The following is a 27,729-nucleotide window of genomic DNA, read 5'->3' as shown; positions in this document are numbered from 1 at the left end:
ATTTTCAAGCAAGTTGTCTTCCACGAGTGGGCTTTGTTCTTTTTTTGTTTTGTTTTGTTTTTTAAAGATTTTATTTATTCATTTGACAGACAGAGATCACAAGTAGGCAGAGAGAGGCAGGCAGAGAGAGAGAGGAGGAAGCAGGCTCCCCACGGAGCAGAAAGCCCGATGTGGGGCTCGATCCCAGGACACTGGGATCATGACCTGAGCCAAAGGCAGAGGCTTTAACCCACTGAGCCACCCAGGCGCCCCTGGGCTTTATGTTTTTGTGGAAACTGAGGAATGAGCTGAGTGTCAGGTCTGGAATGACGTGGGGTAGATAGAGTCTGCACACACACATGGGAGCCCCCAGGGGAGCCCCAAAACCCTGACTCTCATGGACCAGAGCCAGGTTCCAGCTGGTACCAGAGGCCCCTACTGACACGGGCTTATGTGCACAAAGTGGGAAGTAAAAATTCTCCCAAAGCCCACCCCTCAGAAGGCAATGTTGTTAAGCATTTGGGGCGTGGTCTTTCAGAGTTTTGCTAGGCATGTACGAATATCTAAATTATTATTAAGGAAATGAGCTCATGCTTTACACATGGTTTTGTGACTTGCCCTTTTCCCTTCAATCACAAGTCCTGTACGTGCTTTTTAAGTCAAAAAACGTTGGTCATGGGGCACCTGGGTGGCTCAGTGGGTTAAAGCCTCTGTCTTTGGTCCAGATCATGGTCTCAGGGACCCAGGATCGAGCCCTGCCTGCACTGGGCTCTCTGCTCTGTGGGGAGCCTGCTTCTCCCTCTCCCTCTGCCACTCCCCCTGCTTGGGCTCTTTCTCTCTTTGTCAACTATATAAATAAAATCTTTACCAAAAAAAAATTTTTTTAAAGTTAAGTGATTGTTTATTCCTCTCTAAATATTCCTAAATAACACTAAGTTCCTGAATCTATCAAATGCTACCGCTGATTACCCTGAAATCAAATAATAATGTCAGGGATTCTCCTTCCCTTGTTGTCTTTGTGCCAGATCTGACCAAAGCCCATCACTCCCTCCTTCCCTCACTCACTCATCTGAACAACATTTGCAGAGTGTCCCTTATGTGAACACTTGCCAGACACACCCCTCTCTGCTCACATTTATAGAACTAAGTGGTGACACAACTGTTAATTCAATGCGAAAACCTATCAGGATTAAACAATGAGTGCTCTGCAAGCAAAACAGAAACGTAGCCACCAGTAAGCAGAGAACCCATGTGACGCACAGGCAAGTCCCCAACAGGGCACTACAGAGTCCTGCAGGAAAAGAAAATGATGAAGCTAGAAGATGAAACTTTGTCCCGTGTGTACGCAGCTGCAGAAAACCATGATGCCGAAGTTTTGGTTCCTTCTATCACATTACAAACTATGCAAACAGTTCATTTAAAAAATGAAGATCTGTAAGTAGAGTAGGCCCTCCCCGACCATACTTTGGCTGTGTTATGCCCACGTACAGTGCTCTCCAAAGGATGGGAGGGGTTAGGAATTTTCGGGGAGGGTTATATTCTTGTGTAATTTGGCTTCGATTTACCACACTGACTAGATTCAAAACCCCTAGGCAGTTAAATTGACGTAAGAGAAATATAAGTAACGTATAGCCTGTGTGGTGGGGGGCACTGGTGTTAACCTCTGTGACTGTGTCTTTTATGGAACCAAGTGCTGAAGTATTCTACTAGCTCTCTGTCCTTCCTGCGGCTTCTCAGGGGCGGGGGAACAGCTGCATCTTAATGGGAAATGTTTCATGAACCACAACGAAGCCTGAATTTGAACGTTTCAAAGCCCTGAAGACGTTCTTATGGAGATCCCTATAAATCTAATGTGAAAACAAGAGACCAAAAAGTTTTCAGATAGAAACAAACTCATCAGCTCGTGAGGTCTGCACACTGATGTGGCCACATCTGGGCCAGGGGCCTTCGGAAAACATCTCCAGAGAGAGAGTGTGTTTATTTAGGTTGACGGAAAACCCTGGAGGCCAAGGGATTTATGAAGACCTCCCAGGGGGCACTGAAACTCTCCTTTGTGACAGAGAGGAGAGAGGTTTCCAACAGCCATTGGAAACCATACAATCGCCATTTCCACTTCTTTTTGTGTATAACTGAGGCTCGATGCCACTTTACATTTGCTGCAGACTAATGTTTTTTTCTGGGGACGGTTTACTCATCAGCAAGACCTGGAGAGGGTGTTAGGTCTTAGTATGTTTTGCCAATGACTGGCTGGCTGAGTACCTTCAACCACGGCACGAGCTTGCTTCTACAGGAAGCAGGAAAAGGCCGGTCACTCTGTGCCCTCCATCTGTCTGTAGCACCTCATGTGGCAGGTATGAGGGTCACAGAGGCTAAACACCAAGAATTCCCTTACCAGCCAAGCCAGGACTGCAGAGGACGACACATTTAAATGAGCTTAGGGTTGAAAATCAAGGATCCTGAAGGAGGGGTGCATGGCTGGCTGCCAGTAGAGCATGTGACTCTTGATCTCAGGGTTGTGAGTTTGAGCCCCACACTGGGTGTAGAGCTTTCAAGAAAGGAAGGAAAGAAAGAAGGAAGGAAGGAGAGGGAGGGAAGGAAAGAGAGAGAGGGAGGGAGGGAGGAAGGAAGGAAGGGGGAAAGGAAGAGAAAAGAAAAAAAAAAACCCCTTAAAAAAATCCTGAATGAGAAAACTGCCATCAGTTTGACGACTTTCAGTCACGTATGCAAAGTGCCTTTACCAGATGAGTCAAGGAAATAAGAAACTGGTTTTAGAAAGGAAATTGTGAGCAAAGAACCGCACAGTCAGAGAAGCACTGGCCCCGAAGTCTTTCACAAGCTCACGTCCAGAGATGAGGACACGATGATGAAAACAATGATACTCGATGGTATTTTCCAAACATTTAACACGCCGCGGCCTATGCTAAGTAGATGTGCGGTCACTCTTCAGTCACCCGTCCCACTACTCCCACTTCACAGATGAGGAAACAGCGACTTGGAGAAGTCAGGGACGCGACCCAATCGCGAGGCTGCCCAGTGGCTCCAGGCAGGGTTCGTCCCTGGGGCCACCTGACTCGGGAGGCCCTGCCTCGCTACACGGGCGGCTTGAACCAGAGAGACATCTGACGCCCGCCCGCAGGACATGTGTGACGGTGAACCTGAGACACCTACAGGGGTGGAAGAGGGACCCTCGCCCCGGCTAGATGACGGAGTAAGGGACACCCCAGTTCCAAAGGCCTCCCTGTGAAGTCAGTGCGTGGCATCTGCTTCAGAACAGGCCAAAGGTGCAGAGGAAGTTGGTGGGTCTGGATGCAACAGGAGCTGGTAATTGTTGAAGCTGACTGATGGGCACACAACAGGGTTATTACACTATTTTCTCTGCTTTTATCTGTTAGGAATTTTCCAAAATAAAAAGTTAAAAATAAGTAAAAGAGGGCTTGTCTCATGTACCTCTTAAACAGAACACACCGTGTTGACAGGAAATACTAAAGTGAGAAAAGGGGCTAATCAGTAGCTACTCTGTGTGACATGGGGTGCGGGGGGGGGTCCTTGGACCCACGTCCATCAGTCCTCAAAACAATGCTGGAGGTGCCAGCTCCCGCCAGCCTTGTCTGACAGACGCAGTCACAGGAACTCAGACTCTCACTGACATGACTTGCAAGGGGTCAGCTAGTTTAGCCAGGTTCTGGGTCCCTGCACTTCTACCAACGTACGCGTTTCCCCTTCCTCAGTCTGGAAGGCGATATGCCAGCCAGTCACCCGGAGAAGATGGGGCTTAACTTAAGATCAGTACGTGGGAAAAAAGGGAGATAACGAACCACAGATACAATAAAGAAGATGAAATACGGGGGAGGGGGGAGGGCGGAACCGAGGCAAGAAGTCGAAAGCAGTTATTTCCAAAGTGAAAAAAGAAAGAGGTTTCTATAATCAGTCCAGTTGGGGGGTGCCGTCCCGCTTGTGTACACCTCACTTCCCAATGTCCAGGAACTTCCCAAAGCCTCAGAATCGTGGACCCATTTTTTTCCCTCTGCAAAATTCCATTTGAAGTCCACTCCTGCCGCCCCAGAGTCCTCGTGGTCAAGGTGGCTGACCCTGACTCTGACTCACGGGAGCATCCAGGCCTGGCCAACCTGAGGAGCACCTGCCCTGAGGACAGCGGGAGGAGGCTGGGGGCAATGACCGGGGCTCTGGAGTGGTGCCCACTGCACGTGGGCCCAGGGACCTGCTACGTTTACAAAGCAACACGGAGGAAGGAGAGGCCTGGGGGGGGGACGACGCTTTCTGGCAGCAGCATGTGGGCCTAACCTAGGTCATTCTGGGCATTACCTCTTCCTCTAGACTTGGAATCCTGCGAACCAAAAACTAGTCCGTGTTAGGTTTCGGTAACCCGTAACCAAGGGAGGGTCCTGACTAATAATCCTGTTTAGCTTTGTCTAATCCTTCCTTGAGCAGGAGCGGCCCTGGGAAATACCTCACCGGGCCAGTGTTCCAAGACAGGTGTTTACAGCCTGGGGAGGGGGAAATGCAGACTCCCAGGCCCCCTGCTTGGAGAGTCTGACCGGCTCGTTCCAGGATGGGCCCAGGAATCTGCTCTTCCTTAAGTGCCCCTCGTACTTCTGAGGCAGTTTGCTGGTTTGGGAACTGGCCGTTCGAAGGAACGTGCTTTGGAAGTATAGCTCTCTGCAACACTTTTATGTGGGTTGCACAAACTTTCGCCATAGTCGCTGCCATTTCTGGGCATGAACTTTTACAAAACGTACATTGGTCAAAAGGCCTTTTGAGGAGCTCAGAAAACCCGCTGTGCTGAAGGCACTCGTTCAAGTCTCTGCATGGGTCTCTGGGCCCTCAGAGCTCATTTTTCCCGATGCTATTTGGAGAATAAAAGTCACCTTCTGGTCAGACCCAGAGTACATGAAAACAGGTGGTTCTAGGTGTGCCAGGAGAAGTAACGGGGACCACAGCTTCCCTCCCTGAAATGCACCCAGCCAGCAATGTGGGTACCACAGCGTGGCTGGGTTTCAGGCCTTCTGTGTGCCTGATGGTGGGCTGTGAAATGCGACATTTTTGGAAAGCTGTTTGGCAGCGGAGCCTTGAAGTTCCTATTCTCTGACCCAGTAATTCTATTTCTAGGACTTGGAGACTGGAAAATAATCAGAGGAGTATGCAAAAACTGGAACCAGAGATGCTCATCGCAGCCATTCTCAGACAGCTGAACACTTCAGACAACCAATGTGTCTGTCAGCTGGGGACTGGTTCAGTTAAGTACACAGCCTGTCAAAAGCACGTCATCTACATCGAACCCAAAAGCTTCCGCACAGCCATAGAAATTAGCAAAATGAAAATGTAACCTACAGCATGCGAGGAAATATTTGCAAACCACATCTCTGATAAGGGGTTGCTATCTAAAATATATAGGGCACTCCCACAACCCAACAGCAAAACAAACAAACAAACAAAATACCCCAATTTATAACTGGGCCAAAGACCTGAATAAGTATTTTTCCAAAAAAGATAGTCAAATGTGAAAATGTACTCGACATTACTCATCGTCAGGGAAAGGCAAGTCAAAATGAGCTATCACCTCCCACCTGTTAGAACGGCTATCGTCAAAGACAAAAGGTAAATGCTGGCAAGGATGTGGGGGAAAATGGACCCTTGTGCACTGTTGGTGGGAATAAATACAGAAAATGTGATTTCTGGCTCTATAATGGAATATTATGGATATTATGAATATTATTCAGCCATAAAAAAGAAAGAAATTCTGCCACTTAGGACATGAATGAAACTCGAGGGCGTTTTACTAAGTGAAGTAAGTCAGACTGAGAAAGGCTAGAATCTGAAAAAAGAAACCCCAAACTCGGGGCGCCTGGGTGGCTCAGTGGGTTAAAGCCTCTGCCTTCGGCTCAGGTCATGATCCCAGGGTCCTGGGATCGAGCCCCGCATCGGGCTCTCTGCTCAGCGGGGAGCCTGCTTCCTCCTCTGTCTCTGCCTGCCTCTCTGCCTACTTGTGATCTCTGTCTGTCAAATAAATAAATAAAATCTTAAAAAAAAAAAAAACAACCCAAACTCATAGAAACACAAAACAGACAGTGGTTGCCAGGGTACAAACTTCCAGTGACAAGATGAAAAAGTCCTGGAGAATATTACGTACAGTATGATGACTATAGTTAACAATCCTGTATTGTATATTTATTTGAAAGCTGCTAGAGGGGCACCCGATGGCTCAGTCCTTAAGTGTCTGCTTTTGGCTCAGGTCATGATCCCGGGGTCCTAGGATCGAGCCCTGCATTGGGGTCTCTGCTCGGTGGGAAGCCTTCTTCTCCCTCTCCTACTCCCCATGCTTGTGTTCCCTCTCTCACTGTGTCTCTCTTTCTCAAATAAATAAAATCTTTGAAAAAAAAGAAAGCTGCTAGAAAGTAGGTTTTAAAAGTTCTTACCAAGATCCCAAATGCCCATTGACTGATGTGGTATATATACACAGTGGAATATTACTCAGCCATCAAAAAGAATGAAATCTTGCCACTTGCGGTGCCAGGAATGGAGCTACAGTGTTACTATGCTCAGTGAAATAAGTCAGAGAAAGACAAATACCATATGATTTCACTCATCTGTGGAATTTAAGAAACAGATGAATACATGGGAATGGGAAAAAAAGCAGGAGAGAGGGAAACAAACCATAAGAGACTCTTTTTTTTTTTAAGATTTTATTTATTTATTTGACAGACAGAGATCACAAGTAGGCAGAGAAGCAGGCAGAGAGAGAGGAGGAAGCAGGCTCCCCGCTGAGCAGAGAGCCCGACGCGGGGCTCGATCCCAGGACCCTGGGATCATGACCTGAGCCGAAGGCAGAGGCCCCAACCCACTGAGCCACCCAGGTGCCCCACCATAAGAGACTCTTAATGACAGAGAACAAACTGAGGGTTGATGGAGGGAGGTGGGTGGGGGATGGGACAGACGGGGGTGGGGGGTTGGGCATTAAGGAGGGCACCAGTTGTGATGAGCACTGGATGTTGTATGTAAGTGATGAACCACTGAATTCTACTCTTCAGACTAATATTATATTAAATGTGAACTAACTAGAATTTAAATAAAAATTTGAGAAAAGAAAAAAATAAATAGATAAAAGGTTCTCACCACACACACACACACACACACAAATGTAACTGTGTGAGGTGATGGATATGTTAACTAAACTTATTGTGGTGATCATTTTGCAATAATACATATATAAAAGCACTACACTATATATTTGCAACTCTATAAGGTTATATATCAATTATATCTCAATAAAGCTGGGGGGGGGGAAGCATACTGTCTGGGAATTTTTACCATCATTCTCACAAAACAATAGTTACTAAGAATGTTGATATAAATATATCTATATATACACATATATACCTATATACACCCACAAATCCGTACATCTACACATGCATATCTGTAAACTGTTGATATACATGGACATATACATGTATATACCATATAATGCCAATTTTTTATTTTAAAATAGAGATGTATCTATATCCATATATAAAACAACAGAAGGGGCACCTGGGTGGCTCAGTGGGTTAAGCCTCTGCCTTCAGCTCAGGTCACGATATCAGGGTCCTGGGATCAAGTCCTGCAGTGGGCTCTCTGCTCAGCAGGGAGCCTGCTTCCTCCTCTCTCTCTCTCTCTGCCTACTTGTGATCTCTCTCTGTCAAATAAATAAATAAAATCTTAAAAAAAAAACAAAACAGAAGGAAGTCCACCAAAATGTGAACAGTGATCATCTCTGAGGAATTTCTATTTCTTTTTTATAGTTCTATTCTCTAAATCAGAAAAAGTTATAAAATTAAGATATGTCCGCCAAAGACAAGGGAAGCAGGGGCAAAAATGAACTATTGGGACTTCATCAAGATCAAAAGCTTTTGCACAGCAAAGGAAAGAGTCAACAAAACCAAAGACAACCGACAGGATGGGAGATGATATTTGCAAATGACATATCAGATAAAGGGCTAGTATCCAAAATCTATAAAGAACTTATCAAACATGGGCACCTGGGTGGCTCAGTTGGTAAAGTGACTGCCTTTGGCTCAGGTCATGATCCCAGATTCCCAGGATTGAGTCCCACATCGGGCTCCCAGCTCCATGGGGAGTCTGTTTCTCCCTCTGACCCCCACCTCATGCTCTCTGTCACTCTTTCTCTCTCAAATAAATAAATAAAATCTTTAAAAAATAAAAAAAAAAGAACTTATCAAACTCAACAGCCAAAGAACAAATAATCCAATTAAGAAACGGGCAGAAGACATGAACAGAAATTTTGGCAAAGAAGACATCCAAATGGCCAACATACACATGAAAAAGTACTCAACATCACTTGGCATGAGGGAAATACAAATCAAAAGCACAGTGAGATACCACCTCACGCCAGTCAGAATGGCTAAAATTAACAAGTCAGGAAATGACAGATGCTGGCAAGGATGTGGAGAAAGGGGAACCTTCCTACACTGTTGGTGGGAATGCAAGGTGGTGCAGTCACTCTGGAAAACAGTATGGAGGTTCCTCAAAAAGTTGAAAATAGAGCTACCCTACGACCCAGCAATCGCACTACTGGGTATTTACCCTAAAGATACAAATGTAGTGATCCGAAGGGGCACGTGCACCCGAATGTTTATAGCAACAATGTCCTCAAGAGCCAAACTATGGAAAGAACCTAGATGTCCATCAATAGATGAATGGATAAAGAAGATGTTGTATGTATATATACAATGGAATACTATGCAGCCATCAAAAGAAATGAAATCTTGCCATTTGTGATGATGTGGATGGAACTAGAGGGTATTAAGCTTAGTGAAATAAGTCAGTCAGAGAAAGACAATTATCATATGATCTCTCTGATATGAGGAACTTGAGGGGCAGGGCAGGGTGTCATGGAGATAGGGAGGGATAAAATGAAACAAGATGGGATCGGGACAGAGACAAACCATAAGAGACTCTTAATCTCGGGAAACAAAATGAGGGTTGCTGGGGGGGTTGAGGCGGAGGGATAGGGTGGCTGGATGATGGACATTGCGGGGGGTATGTGCTATGGTGAGTGCTGTGAAGTGTGTAAACCTGATGACTCACAGACCTGTACCCCTAAAGCAAATAATATATTATGTGTTAATAAAAAAAATAAAGATATGTCTTTTAAAAATCATGCTTTCAGGAGAACCTAGGTGGCTCAGGTAGTTAAGCATCTGCCTTCGGCACAGGACATGATCTCAGGGTCCTGGGACTGAGCCCTGCATCAGGCTCCCTATTGGGTGGGGACCCTGTTTCTCCCTGTGCCCCTCCCCGCATTCATGCTCTCGCTCGCTCTCTCTCTCCTTCTCTGCTCTCTTTCAAATAAATAAATAATCTTTTTAAAAAATCATGTTTTCAAAGAATTATTAATAAATGCAAAATGGTTAGAACAGCAAGTGGAAATATAGAATAAAAATATGTATTCAACATGGTACCCATTCGTTATTTAAAATTTTATGTAACTGTTATGTCTGTGTATGTGGGATTATAAGTAATTATGTTCTTCATTCCACTTGTGTACCTTTTCCAAACTTCCCACAACGAAAATGTGGTAACCTTTCACGTCTGAAGGAAAACCCAGTCAAGTGTACTGTGAATCACACACGGTCTCTAGGATGACCATTTTCCCTGCGGTGCTTCTGGCCCCTGGGAGCCCCTCGCAGCTGGGATGTGTTTTGTAAGGGTCATGAGGACTGATGGCTTCTTCTGAGCCCCACAGCCCAGCATGAGTGCCCACCTCCCAGTGGCACCCCATTCACACAGGCTGGGGTGGACAGCAACTGAGCCCTGAAAAATCACCCCGACAACACCCATTCCCTGAGCTCTCCCTATGCGCCCAGCCCTGTGCCCCATGATTGACAGGCATCACCTCTTTGAGCTCAGTGTGGGCCTGTTTAATTCCAAAACCCGAGCTCTTACCCGTGTCACACTCCAGTAAGGAATAAGACTTTCCAGAATATCTTTATGGTAAGTCTGTTTCTAAGGAGCAGGTCTGGTACTCCCAGAACCTTCTTTCTGATCCGTTTATGTAAGAATGATGTTAAATTTTTAGCTTGACCTATAATTGTTGTTCCCAGAGGTCGTTTTCATAAATAACGGGTCCCACTGCTGCTCTTGTTTTCTTTCTACCTACCTTCTCTTCCGACGGGTAAAAGCCAATTGCTCTCATGACAAAAGGAAGCTCTGACAGGCAAATGTGTTCCGACACCTTTCTGGTCTCCATTGTATCAATACCTTGACTACGGAGCTGAGAATAGTAAAAATAGTCTTCCAGCTCCTACGTGGAAATAAAATGGAAACACAACATACATTTTGGCTTCAGTCTGAAGCATCCATTAGGACTCCAAGGGCATTTTCTAGAAAAGTACATTTCGAGCTCAGTGGGGAAAAGAGATTGGGAAAAAAGCGAGAAGGTTCACCCCAGGCACATTTGTTTTACACACATAACTAGATGTTACCAGCAAGTGTTTACTCTGAGGACAATTACCCTGTAGAATTTTCCTTCCCTGCCACCAGCCACCAGACCATAGAATGGGGTCAAGTCTTCGCCCCCAAGAGAAACAGCCGCATCCAGCGCTCTAGAACAGTAACAGAAACACCGCTGTTAGAAGGCGCGAGCACACGTCAGCCGGTGTCACCTGGCACCGCGGGCCTCGCAGGGCATTACAGTGCCCATACAATTAGGGGCTCTAGAAACCTGATAGGAAGGTTCCCTCGAAAATGAGGCTGAAAACGACAAATCCCATCTCCATGCAGAATCTGATGGTACAGGGCACCCGCCTTAATGACAGTGATACTCTCTCGCTGATGACAGGGCAGGTGCCTGGCAATTGTCTGTAGTGTTTGGGGAGCACGGCTCTCCTGAGGGAGGGAGGGAGGGCCTCTGTGTGCTGAACCCGCAGTCCTCCCCAGCAGAGCAGCTGCGCCCGTAACATGAGCTCTGCATATGGCCGGAGCCAAAAACCAGGATAAGTGCAGGTACACTGCCAACACTAATTACTTCCATAAAAACTCAGGAGGCCACCAGGGACCCATGCCAGTCAGATAAAAATAACCCTCTGCTCTCTAACATGGGGTCAGGCTTTCTAAAAATAGGCACTGTAAATGGTAAGAAAACCTACTTTTTGTATGAGACTGACTTTGCCCCATACAAAATACACATAATACGAAGTCATCGTAATAATCCACTAACTGGATTTCTGCTAATCAGGCCATTAGCCTTTTTGTGGGGTTATTAAAACACACTTCAGTGTAGACCACAGCAGCGAAGTGGTTTAAGTATCCAGAATCTGGAGTCGAAGGGACAAGCGTGAGCCTTGACCCTGACACCTGCAAGCAGTACGATCACGGGCGAGTGACAGCCTCCCTGAGTCCTGTTTCCTCATCTGTAGAATGGGAATGATTACAGGCCTGCCTCACGGAGTGGTTGTAGAAATGGACTGAAGCTACATAAAGGGCTGGACGGACACGAAGCCCTCCATTCTCCTGCGAGGAGCGTCTGTTAAGGTGTGCTGTTGAATCCGAAAGCCCAGGTGTGAGTCCCAGCCTCTCCACTGACTCCAGTGCCTGGAGGGTCCTTTAACACCGGGGAGCTGGTTTCTGGACACATGGGGATGCCGTGTGGGGATACCAGTCGTCCCTGCCTCCCAGGATGGCTATGAGATGAAATCAGCAGCGCACAGAAGACAGGCGGCACAGGGCCCGGCCCAGAGAAAGCTTGGTACGAGGGAGTTAGGATTATTCTTCTCTGTTGAATGGGGTGTCAGTATACACTGACATCTTTCTTCAAATAGCCACAAGACCGTCTTGGCCCTCTTACCAGGCCCTGCATAAGCAGGCAGAGTTGGTGTCTGGGGGTGCTGTGTGTTCTCCAGGTGAGTCCGAGGCCTCCTCTGCAGCAGGGACCAGCCCCCACCCCCCGTCCCGCGCCCAGCTCTCTCTCGGCCCTTATATTCGTCATGGAGGCAGGTGTCTAGCTGAGAGGGCCTCCCCCTCTGTGACCTCTGGGCATTGCCCAGGATCTGTGGGAGGCCACTTTTAGCCATGTGGCTTGGGAACAGGGCCAGGTGAAGACCAGAAGTGACGCAGAGGAGCCTGTCACTACCCGGAGTGCCTGGGAACAGCTCCCTGGTGGTCAGGACTGTCCTGCACCTCCTGCTTCCTGGCCACTGCCAACAGACATGGGACAGGCGGAGGGACAGGACTGGGGTGGTCCAACCAGAGCCAGGGAAAGAGACCCACTGTCTCTGTGGTGCGAGCAACAGCTTGTGGGATCTGAGGACTGTCAGTGGCTGTGGTCGCGCTGGGCGATGAAATCCAGTTGTACCAAGAACAAAGCCAACAGCAGAGCCAGGCAGAGAGCGAACGCTGAGTGAACACCATTCCGCTCTTCCCGCAGGATGGACCGAAAGATGCCCATGGACGTCTCATGAATTCCCCTTTGTGCTTAAGCTGGGTCTCTAATGCTTGCAACAAAAAAGGGGGCCATTAGGGCACCAAGGGAAGCACGTTTATAGAAAACCTACTGTGTGCTGAGACATACAGACAGTACTTCCAGGAAATGAGCTCAGTCAGGAGAAGCAGCAAGTACTGTGACACATGGTTAAGTGTTCACAAATGCTCCCCAGGGGAGGAGGCACGGGGGCGGGGAGAAGAGCAGCGGTGGAAACCTTTACTCTCAAAATGGTGATGGTATTCCCATTTAACGGATGGAGAAACTAGACCCAGGAGTTAAGGCACTAGCCTGAGGTCATGCCACAAGCAGGCAGGAAAGGTAGTATTTAAATTGGGTCTTTCTGCTCCTGTCTGAGCACAGCAGCAGGACTAGAGGTGGGTGTGAGGTTGAGCATCAAAAGTAAAGGTTTTTTTTTTTTATTAATTTATTTATTTGACAGACAGAGATCACACGTAGGCAGAGAGGCAGGCAGAGAGGCAGGCAGAGAGAGAGAGGAAGCAGACTCCCTGCGGAGCAGAGAGCCCAATGCAGGGCTTGATCCCAGGACCCTGGGATCATGACCTGAGCCAAAGGCAGAGGCTTTAACCCACTGAGCCACCCAGGCGCCCCGTAAAGGGGGGTTTTAAAACAGGTGCCAGACAAGGGGAGGAGGGGGGGGCATGCCAGCAAAGACAGGGCAAAGGCCGAGTATGTGTGGACTAAACCTTAGGAGAAGATGCCAGGGAGGGAGGGGTGCGCCCCGGAGAAGGGCGATGTGCTGCAGGGATGGTATCTGGCCCAGGAGCACTCGGATGAAAATCATGGGAGCGTGAGAGGACACAGCGTCTTAGTTTCACCCTATGACTCCCCCCGTCGGTAGGCCAGCAGGGAATTGTGTTTGTTTACTTGTTTAGCATTGTTACATTTCTTCCCATTAGTGAAGCACTGAACATATTAAGACACCAGAAGCAGCAATGAAGTGCTAATTAGTTTATAACGATCCTTTGTCCCCACAACAGATTAAATTGAAATTCTCAGAAGCCTGGACTCTGGCCAGGCCCAGGAAAGCCATTGGAAAGAGGGTGCCTTTTTTTTTTTTCCCCTTTAATCTCTATCATGATTATGGAGAAGAGGACAAAATGAAAAGGAGGAGATTTTGTTCTGTCCCCAGGGTGTCGCTCACTCCCACTGTCCCAGGTAACAGACTAGCTGCCAAGGAATCAGGCAGCTCCTTCCGGGCACACCATCGGGAAGTGCTTCTCAACGCACGAGCTCACCTCTAGCTTCTAAATTCCCACGTTCCCAAGATCTGCTGTCTTAGCTGAAGGCAGAGGTGAAGGTCAGAGCTCCGAGTGCAGTCTGAAACCAGCGTGGACCCAGAGCAGATCTACCTGGCTCTTCCTGCCCCTGTTTAAGAAGCTTCGACGTCTGCCATAAAAGGGAGATGTGCACTTGGCACATGAATCGAAGGAAGGAAGGATTCTCTGGGAGGGAAGGGGCCTCCGAGCTGTCGGTACCCAGCTCTTGAGTGTGATGCTGCGAGGCAGGAGGCTGAGAGGCAGGGGCTGGGAAAAGGTGCTCAGGGGTGGGAACCGGCTCTGCCCTGTGGCAGCTCAGTGAATCTGGGTAGACAAGAGGACTGCTGTAGCACTTGCCCCCTTTTTCAGTAAGGCTCTTTAATAAGCCCTTCATAAATAGGAGAGAGAAACTAGTTAATGTACTGAGCCCCTAGCTCTGTGTTATTCAATCCTTACAAGAATCCTATGAAAGTCCCTATTACTATCCGCCTCTCCCCCACCCCTCCTGCATTTCACAGGCAAGGACTCTTAACAAGCAGAGATGTTTTGCAAAACAGGTCCTAGGTCTCACAGTCGGCAGAAAGGAGGCTCCACACCCGAACCCATGTCTCTTTGACCTCAAAGTCCGAGTGCTCGGTGGTGTTCAAGCCTGGACCTCTCCAGCCTCACCCAAGGCAGAGTCTCAGCTCAGGCCAGGTGGGTCAGAAGAGCAGACTGGAAACACATGTAACTAAGAATACCGTTGCTGTCACACAGGCTTTGGAGATTTGGGCAGGATCTTTCTAGCTGGCGTGAATTGGCAGATGACAGTGCGGCCCGCACGGGAACAAGGCGGAGCCACGCCGCCTTCACTGCAACCCCCATCGGTCCCTGAAGCAGAACAGTAACCTTCTGTCTGCGCACACATATAGGCAGACGTCGTGTGGAAACTACCAGAAGGCCGGGCCCAAAGTAGGGGCCTGACACCTGTCTGCTGTGGCTGGTTAAAAACAGGGGGTCTGTGGCTGACACCTTCCTTGTGGGGTCGAGCTTCTCGCCTGGTCCCTTACCTTAAGTTGATTTCCCACTGCACCACCGATCGATCCTGTCCTCCCGCTGTGAAGGCCCAGCAGCCGTCATAGGAAAGGGCCATTCCCGCCACCCCACTGGGATGGCATATGATGGCAGATGTCTTGTGTGGATCGCCATCAACTGGTAAGATCTGAAGTCCAACCTAGACAGGAACAGCTCATTGGAAATTTGGATTCAGATGACTGGGCCCCAAGCTCAGGTCTGGAACGTCCGCGCATTACCTCTAGTGTGGTTTACTGGAAGGGCCTATGTGTCTGGAACCACCGCAGTGTGTGCCAGCCTGTTTCATAGGGTTGGGGGTTCACACACACACACTAACCCCTGTGGGGTAGTCCCTCAGGAGAGAGATGCCAGGTTGCGGTAGCAACACAGGAAGGAAACTTTTACCGGTCTTCCTGGTCAGATGTCCAAAGTTTTCCAGGATAGTTCTAGAATCCTATGATTTTATGCTTTTCAACAGATTATTTATTAAACGTAGAACCAAGTGTAGCTAGTTTGCATGTCTTTATGAGATTTTTCCATGTCAATAAATCGGAAAGAAAAAAAATCCTTTGGTGACCCCGTGTCTTCATGGGAGTATAGAAAATGCAGTAACTCTGCTCAGAAATGCTTCCTAAGACCCAATTTTCACTCGTTTATGGCAATTTTCAGGATCACTGTGGACCGGGAGGAAATAGGTCATAGCAAGGCTATGACCTCTGGCATCCTGGAGTCTGACCCTCGTCGAGGCGGACTGCTACCCAAACCACACAGAGCCATCTCCCAGAGGCAGAGAGCCAAGGGCTGATACCTTGTCCCTGTTAATAAACACCATGTAGCGTTTCTCTAGTTCCAAGGTGCTTTTCACCGGGAGGATTTGTATCTGCTCAATGGGAGAACCAAAAACCGGCCCAAGAAGCGTCTTTCTGCATGAGAAAAAAAAGAAAAAGAAAAAGAAACACTTTTTTTTTTTTAATTCCACAAATCTGAACGTAGGCTCCCTGACTAGCTACCTTTCATGAGACCGCACACGTTCTGCATTCCCAATTTCCTGTCCTGTCACTCAGCAAAGAACCTCTCTCTCAGCCGCTGCTAACAGCCGCCATAAATGAGGGGCAACAGCTCCAAACAGTAAATGCTCCAGGGAAAGTCTGATTGTGAAGAATGCTTTTCGTGGTGGAGGCTCTGACTTTCCTCCTTGACAGCTGAGTGAAGGGAACATTATGCCTCGAGAACGTGTATAGAAACAAGGGACGGGGAAAACGCTGTGAGGAAGTGGCACGCATTGGCGGGGTGGAGGGAGACACCCCTCTCCCAGGGGCAGCCTGAGAGATCAGAATGAGGGGCCGCCCGCGGCTCCCGACCCCTCACATACATGCACCTGACTCCAGGGCCAACACACAGACTTCCAAAACACCGTCTGTGAAAATAACTGTGATGAATCATGCCCCGGCAATGGTCAGGCTTCTTCAGCTCAGACTCTGCTAGAAATCGGATCCCAGGCGAGGCTCCGGGACATTACACGCAGCCCAGACAGGAGCTTCAGGACCCCTGGCTCCCAAAGGCACCTTCTGAGGCCTTGGAGGCGTCCTGCTGTGTTTAATTCTTAAAGTTCTTTCTTTTTTTTTTAATGTTATTTATTTGACACAGAGAGAGAGATCACAAGTAGGCAGAGAAGCAGACCAGGGGTGGGGTGGGGGGAAGCAGGCTCCCCACAGAACAGAGAGCCCGATGTGGGACTCAATTCCAGGACCCTGGGATCATGACCTGAGCCGAAGGTAGAGGCTTTAACCCACGGAGCCACCCAGGCGCCTCGTGCTTTATTTAATTCTTAATTATGAATCCTTTTTGCTTTTTATCAGGGCCCACGAGATTCACTTCATAGCCTACAAGAGCTGGATCTTCTCCCATGTGAGGTCAGCGGCTATTGCAAACTTTTTATATGATAAGCCCCTCGTTTAGACATGTTTTCTCCCTGGGGCCCCCATGCCCAGTCCGTGTCTGGTGTGGACAGTACACACCCCAGGCATGTGCACTGACTAAATGAAGCGCAAATCCATTAAGCAGTCTTTTTTAAGGCCCTCCTGTGCCAGGCTCTATGTGAGGGGCTTGGGACACACACGTGAGTGAGGTTTGGTCACTGCCACTGAGCTCACAGCCTGACGAGAGATGACAGACACGGAAGCACTATGAGGGGAGAGGTGTAGGAACGAGCGAGTGCAGGGCCCCGAGACTGCTCTGAGGAGGGAGACATGCGAGCTAGGTCTGCTCATGGTAAGTTGGTAAGTTGGAAAGGTAGAGAATATGGAAGAGACAGACAACAGGCAGCAAACAGAGGTGGCACAAGGCCGCGGGAAGTGGGTTGTTGTTGGAAAACCAAAGAAAACGTAAAGGGGCAGGAGCAGGAGGAGGAGGGCAGTGAGCTGGGCAAGGGGGCCAGGGCCAGCTGTGAGAGTGCCACAGGCAGGGGGCGGTCAGGTTGGTGACCGTGGTCAAGTTCATACACATGGAGACTTAGGTACAGTGTCAGACATGCTAAATGACCGCCTGAGGGACCACGCACCAGCTAGCTGCAGGTCACCCTGGGTAGGGATGTCCGGGGGCTTCCCCCAAGCATCACGGAGTGGACAGAGGTAGGGAGAGCACGGCTAGGGGCAGACTCTGGTTTGAATCCCAGCTCGGACCCTCAAAGAGTAGGGGCAAGGCTGCGGAGAACGTGCAACCACCACATACTGCCGGTGGGAATGATACCTGGTGGCATCGCTTTGGGAAACAGTCTGGCGGATCCTCAAATGGTTAAACAGAGTTACCAGGTGACCTGGACATTCTGCTCCGAGGTCTTTGCCCAAGAGAAATGAAACAGGTGTCTGCTTGGAAACCTACACAAAAATGTTCACAGTAGTCCCAAACAGAGATGACCCAAATGTCCGACAACAGGTGAATGGATAGATAGGGTAGGTTTATACCATGAAATATGAACCAGCCGTAGAAAAGGAAGGAAACACTGACACATACTGTAGCATGGATGAGCTCTGAAGCATCTTGCTAAGTGAACGAAGCCGGACACAAAAAGTCACATGCTACATGGTTCCACTTATATGAACTATCCAGAATAGACAAATCCACAGAGACAGAACATAGCTTGGCGGTTGCCGGGCGGCGGGGGGCAGGAGTGGGGGAAGGGAGGGAGGGAATGGGGAATGACTGCTCATGGGTATGGGGCTAAATAAGTAAAACCTTTAAAAAATTTTAATAATGGGTATGGGCTTATTTGGGGGTGATAGAAATGCTCTTAAATTAGATAGTGGTGATGGTTACACAACTTGGTGAATATGATAAAAGTCCCTGAAAAGGGGTAAATTTTATGATATGTAAATTACATCTTAATTTAAATCATAAATAAGAAAAAGGGGGAAAAAAGTCAAACTAAAAATCAGCCTCCTGGTGCCTCAGGTTCCTCGCCAGCACATAGGGACAATGGCACGCCTACCCCAAGACCGTGTGAACAGTAAGTCGGTTAATATACATAAAGCACTCACGACAATTTCTGGCACATAGGAGGACCCATGGAACTGTCACCTCGTATTTGTTAAACGTATCTGACAATTTTGTAAAGTTAATATCTTTTGCTTCTGACTGAAAAATGTCACATACTCCTTGCGAACCATTTCAGACATTTAGACATGCAAAAGCCTGATAATCTACCCAGACCCCCACATTGCCACACCCTTGAGTCCCCGGGGACTCGAGAATTTCCTTTACATATTCTAACTTATATAGTTTTATGTGAAAAGTAAATAAATTATAGAACTCTAACTTTATAGGAAAACACATTGTGTCTTGGGAGCTATTTCCTTGTCACTACACAGGCAGCATACTTTTTTTTCTTTTCTCAAAGCAGCACTGTGTTTCAGCATAGTGACGAGTCATCATTTAACTAATCCCCTATTAATGGACATCTGGATCGTTACCATTTTTGAAAGTACTTTCGAGAAAGACATCCTTTTACTTATGTCTCGGCATACTGTGTGAGGGCTTCTGTGGGCTACATTCCTAGACATCAGAAGACAGGATGCAATTTAGCAAAGGGAAACAAAGCGCTCTCCCAAAAGGATACCCTTGTTTCCATGTCCGCTCCAACAGTCAGTGGGACTGTCCACCTGCTTATACCTTTGCCAACACTGTGCACTGTCAGTCATTTTTATTTCACTAATCTGATTTGTGAAAAATGGTGTTTTGTTTTCATCTGCATTTTTGATACTCCAGTGAACATCTGCTCAGAGGTTTATTGGCTTTTTTCTGCTAACTGCCTTTCAAGTTCTCAATATTTTAAGTGCATTTTAAAATTGCTTTTTATTTGTCATGAAGAGACAATTCCTTCCCAATTAAGCTGTGGTTATGAGGTCTTGTTATTCCTACCACTTAAAAGATGCTTTGTGGGGATGGCTGGGTAGCTCAGTGGGTTAAACCTTGGCCTTCAGCTCAGGTCATGGTCTCAGGGTCTTGGGATCGAGCCCCGCATCGGGCTCTCTGCTCAGTGGGGAGCTTGCATCCCCCTCTTTCTCTGCCTGCCTCTCTGCCTACTACTTGTGATCTCTCTCTCTGTCAAATAAATAAATAAAATCTTAAAAGAGAAGATGCTTTATGCAAGGGGCTTTACTTTGGGGTGATAAGGGTGTTCTGGAATGAGATACGTGGTTGCATGACATTGTGAATGCATTAAATGCCACTGAAGTGTTAATTCAAAATGGTTAGGTTTTTTTAAAGATTTTATTTATGTATTCAAGGGGGGGGGAGGGGCAGAGAGAGAGAGGGAGAGAGAGAATCTCAAGCAGACTCCCCCTGAGTGCAGAGAACCCCACGCAGGGCTCCAGCCCACAATCCCAAGATCGTGACCGGAGCTGAAATCAAGAGTCAGACACCTAACTGACTGGGCCAGCCAGGCACACCTAAAATGGTTAGTTTTTATGTTTATGTTATTGAATTTCACTTTGATAAATTATTTTTTAAAAAGATGCTTTATGAAAAAAATTTCAAAATAAAAATAAAGAGGGGCGCCTGGGTGGCTCAGTGGGTTAAAACTCTGCCTTCGGCTCAGGTCATGATCCCAGGGTCCTGGGATCAAGCCCTATGTCGGGCTTCCTGCTCAGCGGGGAGCCTGCTTCTCCCTCTCGTCCCTGCTCATGCTCTCTGTTGCTCTCTCTGTCTCTCTCAAATAAATAAATAACATCTTTTTAAAAAATAAAACAAAAATGAAAATATCCCTTATGCTAATTTCCAATTGATTGTCAGTGGCAGAAATTCCAAACTGTGTGGCTTAGAGTCCCTGCTAAGTAACTGTTCACATCCCCAATCTACCCGCACGGTGAACTCGGATTTACTCAGGACTTCCATATCCATGGGATATTCCATTTCCAAAACGTTTGTGTCCGTTAAAGATGATGTATGAAGATTCTGAGATCTTCCTGAAATTCCTTTTCTACCTACTTCTTTCAAATGTCTCCTTCCCAGTGTTTTAATATTTTTTAAAAAATGGTGCTGAATTTCTCTCCTGTGCCTGCCACATGACATGGCATTTCTCAATCATTTTTCCTTGTATCCTTCTGGAAACAAATGTTTAAAAAAGAAGATGATGATGTTGATGATTTTGGGTGATGCTGACCTTTGAGGACCAGAAAGAACCCTGATCTTCTCCCGCACGGGGCCAGCTGCTGTTGGCATCGCACTTCCTTCTTTCAGGTGAGGTCCCTAATGGGTTCTCACCTGTTGCTCTAGCCTCTGGGCCTCTGTTCTTTCCGGCCATACCCACAAGGCAGCCAACCTACAGGTGGAAAGGGGCATCCTCTAGGGCTGATTAGGTAGGAGTCCACGGCCAGGGCTGCACCTGGGCCCAGTAGTGCCAAGTAGAGGACGGGGTCAGAATTAGGCTCATGGGTTGAGTCCCACCCCATCCTGAGCACAAGCTCTGTAACTGCTCTGATCCTCAGTGGGATATTACTTGAGAAGCGGGAGAGTTGTTGAAGATGAAGGTGGAGCCCGGTGTAGAGGTGATGCACCATGATCTGTATCTGTCACGAGGAGCAAACCTAGGGAGCCCTGGGCCTAGCAGCACAAGGGCCAACCACAGACGTTGACCTACTTCAAGATGGATGAGCTGCTGCTCTGAGATGAGGAGCTTTGGATGCCCTGGGCTCAGTCCTTTGGCCCCTCCTCTATATGCTCGTCCCCTCTGGAATCTTCTCTCGTCTCATGGCTCTAAAGCACCATGTGCTCCCGACCTCAAATGTGGACCTCCAGCCCAGGCTCTCCCCCGAACTCCACTCCCCTACCAAGATGCCAATGCCAGGGCGGCAGGAACACGGCTGTCGGCATCCCCACCTTCAGCACCTCGGACAGAACCTGGCTCAGGTATGGGCTGGGTAAACACTGAGTGAACACATGAATGCCATCAGGTAAACTTAAAAACTTTAGGAAGCAAGAGTAAGGCAAATCGCACAATGAGGGGCCCCCGTTGGCTCAGTGAGGAGAGCCTGTGATTCTTGATCTCAGGGTTCAGTTTGAGCCCCACAGTGGGTATAGAGATTACTTTAAAAAAATGATAAAATCTTTTTGAACATCGCACAATTGATACTATTCAAGTGAAAATACGTTTTTTTACGCAGGAGGGAAAGATAGGAGAGTTTATAAGGCATCAGCGACTTTGCGGGGTCCTTCCCTGGGTCTCGGGCCCAGAGCTCTCGCTCCCTCATCTCCGTGCAGGGCTGGGCTCAGAGGCAAGGGCTCTGGATTCACATCCTGCCTCTGGCGACTTCCCAGCCACGTGACCCTGAGTGAGACTTACTCAACTCTTCTGCACCTCGGTTTCCTTCCCTGAGTAGTGAGGGATAGTAAAGGCAGCCAAACTGCTCGGGGGTCTGTAAGCTGGGACTTAAAGAAGATGGGGACGGAGAAACTGAGGGAGGCATCACACCGGCGGGAAGCTGTTAGCACTTACCGGCACATTTTGGTGGTAGAATTAAAAAGTTTCACTTTGTAGCCGCTGTTGCAAACGAGCAGGAAGAGCTCCTTGGTGAGCGGTGGGTACCAGACCATACAGGTGGGATAGTTGCCCTGGTCGGTCCAGTGAATGTCTAGCACTTCCAGGTTGTCTCTGCAGCTCTTAAGAAGATTATATTCAATCTGCAGAGGAGGCCAGATAGACACACATGAGGCTTGAGCCAAAGAAGGCAGTCAACAGTCCTGTTCTGGGGGACAGTACTTGTCCCCCTAAGAGAAGACTTGCCTAGACCCTCACTCCTAACAGGCTCCCCTGATGAGCGTTCCTTATGAGCAAAGACAATGAGCTGCTCTAAAAACACGACGCCACTTAACCCTCCTGACTCCCCTGCCAAGTCATACTGTTGTGCCCATCTTACGGGTTAGAAAGCAGAGGTTCCGAGAGGTTCGGTGGGTGGCTCAAGGTCACATAGCTAAGAAGTGGTAGGATGAGAATTCAAATTTAGGTCCAACGGACCCCAAAATCTGAACTCTCACAGTTGTGTCCTACCGTCTCCCTTACCATTATCTTGGGAACTCTTCAAGGGTAGGAATACATTCATACCTAATCTCTACACTTGACAGTCATAAATTGGTAGCTTGCTGAATTTCATCCATTGGCAGGTTTTGGTGGCCAGACCATAACGAATGGATGACTGGACGGCCAATGAAGGAGAGATGGGAATGGAAGAAAGGGAAGGAGCGAGGAACAAAGTTTAGATGCACAGATACAGATCTTCTTTGACTCGTGGTGCGGTTACGTTCCAATAAACTGTTTTAAGTTGAAGCAGTCATAGGCAAAAATGCACTTAATATGCCTCCCCTACCGACCCCCGCAGCCTGACCTGGCCCACCCTAATTGTGCTCAGAACGCTGACATGAGCCTACAATTGGGCAAAGTCACCTACCATGAAGGCTGTTTTATAACGAAGTGTTGACTACCCCATGTAATTGATTGAACTCTGTCCTGAGCGAGACAAACAGAACGGCTGTGTGGGTGCAGCTGGTGGCCAGTGTGCTGGAGGTTCACCCTCATGGTCACACGGCTGATGGGGAGCTGTGGCCACTGCTCACCATCACACCAGACGATGGGACCGCAAGTCACGAGCCCGGGACAAGACCCCAAATCAAATGCCAAGCGTAGTTTCTACTGGAAGGAGTACCGCTTTCATGCATCCTTGAGACCAAGTGTTGACTCAGAGAGCTTTATGTTACCTCACTGTACATTCATCTTTTCCAACAAGGACCCAGACTGGGGGCCCGGTTCTAGGCCAGATGCCAGGGACACAACAAGAATGAAACACAGGGCTGAGGTAAACGGACATTGAACAGCTCACCAAGAGCCTGTCCCTCCCGAGGCTCAGCAGTCTTGGCTCGTTGCTATCCAGATGAACCCCAAACAGGAGACTGCGGATGCTTTTGCGATGAGAACGAAGCCTTGCCAGGTACTCCCAGACCCGGTGTCCGTTTCTGACTACCACCATGTAAACGGCCACAGTAAAATACATGTCCTGAATCGGAGCCAAAGAGCAGAAGTTATTCCTTTTTCAGTTTTGTAACTTAAAAATCATCACCATGTTTTTCATACTAATGCTGCCTTTAGGGTACTTTATCCAAAAGGAGATTTTAGTCTGTCTGAGCAAGTAATAAAATCACACCCATTTTATAGGTGTGAACCTTTATAAACTAAGGTTAAAAGTAGATAACACGCCCAGTCACTGAGCCGCCGCCGAGGACTCAGCAGCCTCCCCCTTGAGCCCCCTCGCTTCCCGACGCTCCATCCCCCCCGCCCGCCTTCTCCCGCCGCCGCCGCCTTCCGCAGGCCGTTTCCACCGAGGAAAAGGAATCGTATCGTATGTCCGCTATCCAGAACCTCCACTCTTTCGACCCCTTTGCTGATGCAAGTAAGGGTGATGATCTGCTTCCTGCTGGCACTGAGGATTATATCCATATAAGAATTCAACAGAGAAACGGCAGGAAGACCCTTACTACTGTCCAAGGGATCGCTGATGATTACGATAAAAAGAAACTAGTGAAGGCGTTTAAGAAGAAATTTGCCTGCAATGGTACTGTAATTGAGCATCCAGAATATGGAGAAGTAATTCAGCTACAGGGTGACCAGCGCAAGAACATATGCCAGTTCCTGGTGGAGATTGGACTGGCTAAGGACGACCAGCTGAAGGTTCATGGGTTTTAAGTGCTTTTGGCTCACTGAAGCTTAAGTGAGGATTTCCTTACAATGAGTAGAATTTCCCTTCTGTCCCTTGTCACAAGTTTAAAAACCTCACAGCTTGTATAATGTAACCATTTGGGGTCTGCTTTTAACTTGGACTAGTGTAACTCCTTCATGCAATAAACTGAAAAGAGCCAAAAAAAAAAAAAAAAAAAAAAGTAGATAACACGCAAAGGTAAGGGGGGGTGTTAGAAAGCATCTGCCTGACACTGGGGCCTTCTTTCCGGTCCCCACCTCATTCTGCGTGGAAAACTGAAACCCTGACTCTTTTTGCTTTTGTCCTCCCTTCTCTGTATCCAGCCCCACAAAATGAAAAAGGTATGAGTAACACGGCTGAGAGTGAGTCAGGAGTGTGCGCAAGACCAGCCTAAAGGGAAAGGGACACCTGACTCGGGAGCTACAGGGGCCCGCAGGCTCAGCGGCAAGCCTATGAAGGTTTGGAGCACACAGACCAGGGTAGAGGCCGGGCACACAGGCAGGGGTGGGGGCGCAGCAGGGACGTGGGAAGCAGCGGTGGCTCTTCCCCCTCACCCAACATCAAGGCAAGACGAGCGCATGGCAGACCAGGAGAGCTGGCAGGAAGGGAGAGGCTAAAGGTCTCAGAAAATCTTTACTGAGCTTAAGAGCCCTATTCATAGAGGGAAGGAACGGAATCCAAAACACCGGGGGAAGACGGTGCTTTGAGATAAATGAGAATGTCATCTTGTCAAAAATCAAAGAGAAAGATGAAAGAACGGATGCTGAGGAAGGGGTCCAGAAACCAACACACCGAAATGAGCTGTCAGGATGGCAGAGTCAATCCCTGCCTGCACGTCCTGCGGCCTAGGCTCGTTTGGAGCGACAGCCCCTCCTCTCTCTATAGAGGCCTTGTGGAGACACAGTTCACACCGCACACAATTCACACCTTTAAAGTGTATGACTCTGTGGTTTTCAGTGTATTCACAGATCTCACCACCACCATTTTAGAGCATGTTCATGACCCAAAAAGAACCCCGAATCCATTAGCACCCCCTCCCTCGCCCCCCCTCCCCCAAGCCTTCTCTCCCTTTTGGTGGTAAACAAGGTTGCTAGATTCCCTGGACAGTTCCCAGTGGAAACACTTACAGCAGTTGCCATGTACTGGGAGTCATGGGAGAAGCTGACATGAGTCACACTGGTTCTGGAATATTTGAAAGGCTCTGGGATTTGGTTTTCTAAGGACATTGCATCAAGAATGTAAACTGTCCCCTCAGTGAAGCCAGCTCCAAGAAGGGCTCCTGAAATCACAAGCCAGAGAACAATGCTGGAAAAGGGACTTCATTCCTTCAAAAAACACCGGATCCAGGCCAGGCCGTGCTCTAGGAGCTGAGAAGACAACAATGAACTTGACAGACCAGGACCCTGGCAGGAGAGATAAACGGAAAAGCATGAGGCTCTGGGGTGAGCGCTCAGACACTAACTAGGCACCGAGAGCTGCAGGGTCTAGGACAAGGCGTCTCATCTAGCCTGCTGGGGGGAGCGTGGCCAAAGTAAACTTCCTGGAAGCTGTCACAGCCAAGGGCACAGCCATCTGGGTCTGTTTTTGACTTGGAGCCCAAGATAGGCCAATATAATGAAAATACCTTCAGGATTGTAGGTTAGACTCTGGACGCCAAGCCCCTTCTCAAAGACCCTGCTGAAAAGGTACTTTTTCTTCTCATAATCCCACACTTTGATCATCCCACAGAAACTGCCAATGGCGATGAGGGGCTGGTACGGGTGGCAGGAGATGGCACAAATGGCATCCTTGGGCTCCACGAATAACTTCTCAAGTTTGGTCCCATCTGTCGTTAAGTGGTACACTGTCGCATCCGATGTTCCAATGATAAGATTCCTGTTTGCCAAGAAGGGACCCAACAGTATCAGTGTTTGCGGCGCATGGGGCACGGAGGCTATTCTGCTTCTAATTGCACATGAAACGCCTCTGTCGTCTGCAATTTAGTGACATTATTAACCCAGCGTCTCCAAAAATATACTACCAATACCCAACAGCCTCCATTTGCAAGTGAAAAAGCCCACATTTCTACATGTAAATGGAGTCATTAAGTATGCAGATGGACAGTCAGTTGTACAATTAGCTAATCTGCACATGCAAATATTCATTTGTGTATGCAAATATGGAGTTTGGTGCACACATACAGATGTGCCTGCAAATGCTGCAAGGGTAATTAAGCAGACTCGCAGATAATTCAGTCTTGAAATGTTATGGCTATTAATTATCAAATGCCTTTAACCACAGCACTAGGACAAACTCGGCTTCAGGAGAAGATACCAAGCTCTAGCAAAGGCCTTCAAACACAACAGAGACTGCAGCTCAGGGATAAAAGCCCTTTCCAGTTTCCAGTCGCTAAAGATCCTTAATACGCATACAATGCTTCTTTTAAAAAAAATGACTGAATGGTGATTCTAATCAGCTGCGGAGATCCACCTGCGGCCCTGAGAAGGACCGAAGAGGAAATCCCGCTCTGTCTCGTGTCCCGGGAGCAAGGTGGACATTCCACCGCGTGCCAACCGACAGAGAGGGCAGCAATCATTTCTTGGCCATTCAAAGGACTAGATTCATTAACAACCTACCTTACAATAAAAAGGTCACCTTTTAGAGTGCTGTCTGGAGGATAGTTTGATTTTTCGGTGGGGGGAGCTGCTGGGGTCTTGGAAAACGACAGGGTCCTTATAGAGCTCAATCTGAAGCTGCTGTACCAGTTAACAATGGACAGGGTCCGATCGTAGAACTTAATGTTACCTCTAATATCACCTGTGACGATATAGCTGAAATGGAGAAAAACATCCGTCTGGGAACTAACAGTAGTAAGTACCACCTACTGAACACCTAATTTTGTGTCCAGCTCTGGACTCCAGGTGTTGTAAAAATTTCACTTTAATATTGTCCTACGAGGCTGATTTTACTGTTGTTCCACTTTACATCTGGGAAACTAAGGCTCAGAGAAGTTGAGAAATTTGCTCAAGGCCCGGGGTTGCCAAATTTAGCAAATAAAAAATGCAGGACGCCCAATGAAATTTGAATTTCAGTGAAGCAAGCACTAATCTTTCAGCAGAAGTATGTCCCAAATACCGCTGGAGACCGACTTACACACGGCAGCCCCATCAGGCCCCATGGCTAGACTGTGCGGGGATCCAGGTGTACCCAATGCAAAGCACATGCTCTCGCTCTCCTCTCCCTGCCCTCCCACATCAGCCATGTGCAGTGGCAGTGGGCAGTGACTGACATTCTCTGCCACGAGACCACAGAGGACAACAGAGTCCGTCCACCAGCCCTCTGAAATCACACAGCTTGGTGAAGGCACACAGGCCACTTTACGGGAGGGCACTGCTGTCAGAGCCATATAAAACCCTGTCCAGCTGTCAGAGCCGAAGGCAGTGTCGCATGACAAAATGGCTTTTATTTCCAGTCCTCAGATCCATCCCAAATGGGCTTTTTTTTTTTTTAAGCTTCTGGCATAAGTCTAATCATGGTGGGGGGGGCAGGATGGGGGATGAATTTCCTCTTATAGATGCAAAGTGATTAAATGCAGTTTCTGATTAATAAGCCAGGCAGGTGGGCAGAGTAATTGGCGAGAGCCTCTTTCACTGCCCTCTGCTGGGAAGAAATGGCAAAACAGGCCAAGTGTTTTCAAGAT

The 27,729-nt window shown here is 48.0% G+C and overlaps 2 protein-coding genes across 3 annotated transcripts in view; one reads left to right on the top strand and one right to left on the bottom strand.

The window, feature by feature from the left end:
- CFAP251 (cilia and flagella associated protein 251) overlaps nucleotides 1–27,729 on the bottom strand; it is a 63,892-nt gene that overhangs the window by 13,652 nt on the left and 22,511 nt on the right. For both annotated transcript variants that reach the window (XM_032876351.1, XM_032876352.1), the window contains exons 10-18: nucleotides 26,666–26,860; nucleotides 25,675–25,925; nucleotides 25,178–25,329; nucleotides 23,178–23,351; nucleotides 21,800–21,984; nucleotides 15,617–15,731; nucleotides 14,805–14,968; nucleotides 10,511–10,601; nucleotides 10,157–10,300 (exon numbers count right to left, since the gene is read on the bottom strand). In XM_032876351.1, coding sequence (XP_032732242.1) covers nucleotides 10,157–10,300; nucleotides 10,511–10,601; nucleotides 14,805–14,968; nucleotides 15,617–15,731; nucleotides 21,800–21,984; nucleotides 23,178–23,351; nucleotides 25,178–25,329; nucleotides 25,675–25,925; nucleotides 26,666–26,860 — 1,471 coding nt within the window. The remainder of the gene's footprint in view (nucleotides 1–10,156; nucleotides 10,301–10,510; nucleotides 10,602–14,804; nucleotides 14,969–15,616; nucleotides 15,732–21,799; nucleotides 21,985–23,177; nucleotides 23,352–25,177; nucleotides 25,330–25,674; nucleotides 25,926–26,665; nucleotides 26,861–27,729) is intronic.
- Nucleotides 23,557–24,231, top strand: LOC116878661 (eukaryotic translation initiation factor 1). The gene has a single exon (XM_032876353.1). The coding sequence runs from the start codon at nucleotides 23,696–23,698 to the stop codon at nucleotides 24,035–24,037; it is 342 nt and encodes a 113-aa protein (XP_032732244.1). The 5' UTR covers nucleotides 23,557–23,695; the 3' UTR covers nucleotides 24,038–24,231.

Source organism: Lontra canadensis, unplaced genomic scaffold, assembly GCF_010015895.1.
Source record: "Lontra canadensis isolate GAN:19392208 unplaced genomic scaffold, GSC_riverotter_1.0 scaffold58, whole genome shotgun sequence".
Taxonomy (NCBI): Eukaryota; Metazoa; Chordata; class Mammalia; order Carnivora; family Mustelidae; genus Lontra; species Lontra canadensis.
Note: the sequence above shows the minus strand (reverse complement) of the source record. Positions and strands in the feature narration are given on the sequence as shown.

Coding starts and splice junctions, on each gene's coding strand:
- LOC116878661 (XM_032876353.1), top strand. CDS start 23,696: ATGTCCGCTATCCAGAACCTCCACTCTTTCGACCCCTTTGCTGATGCA.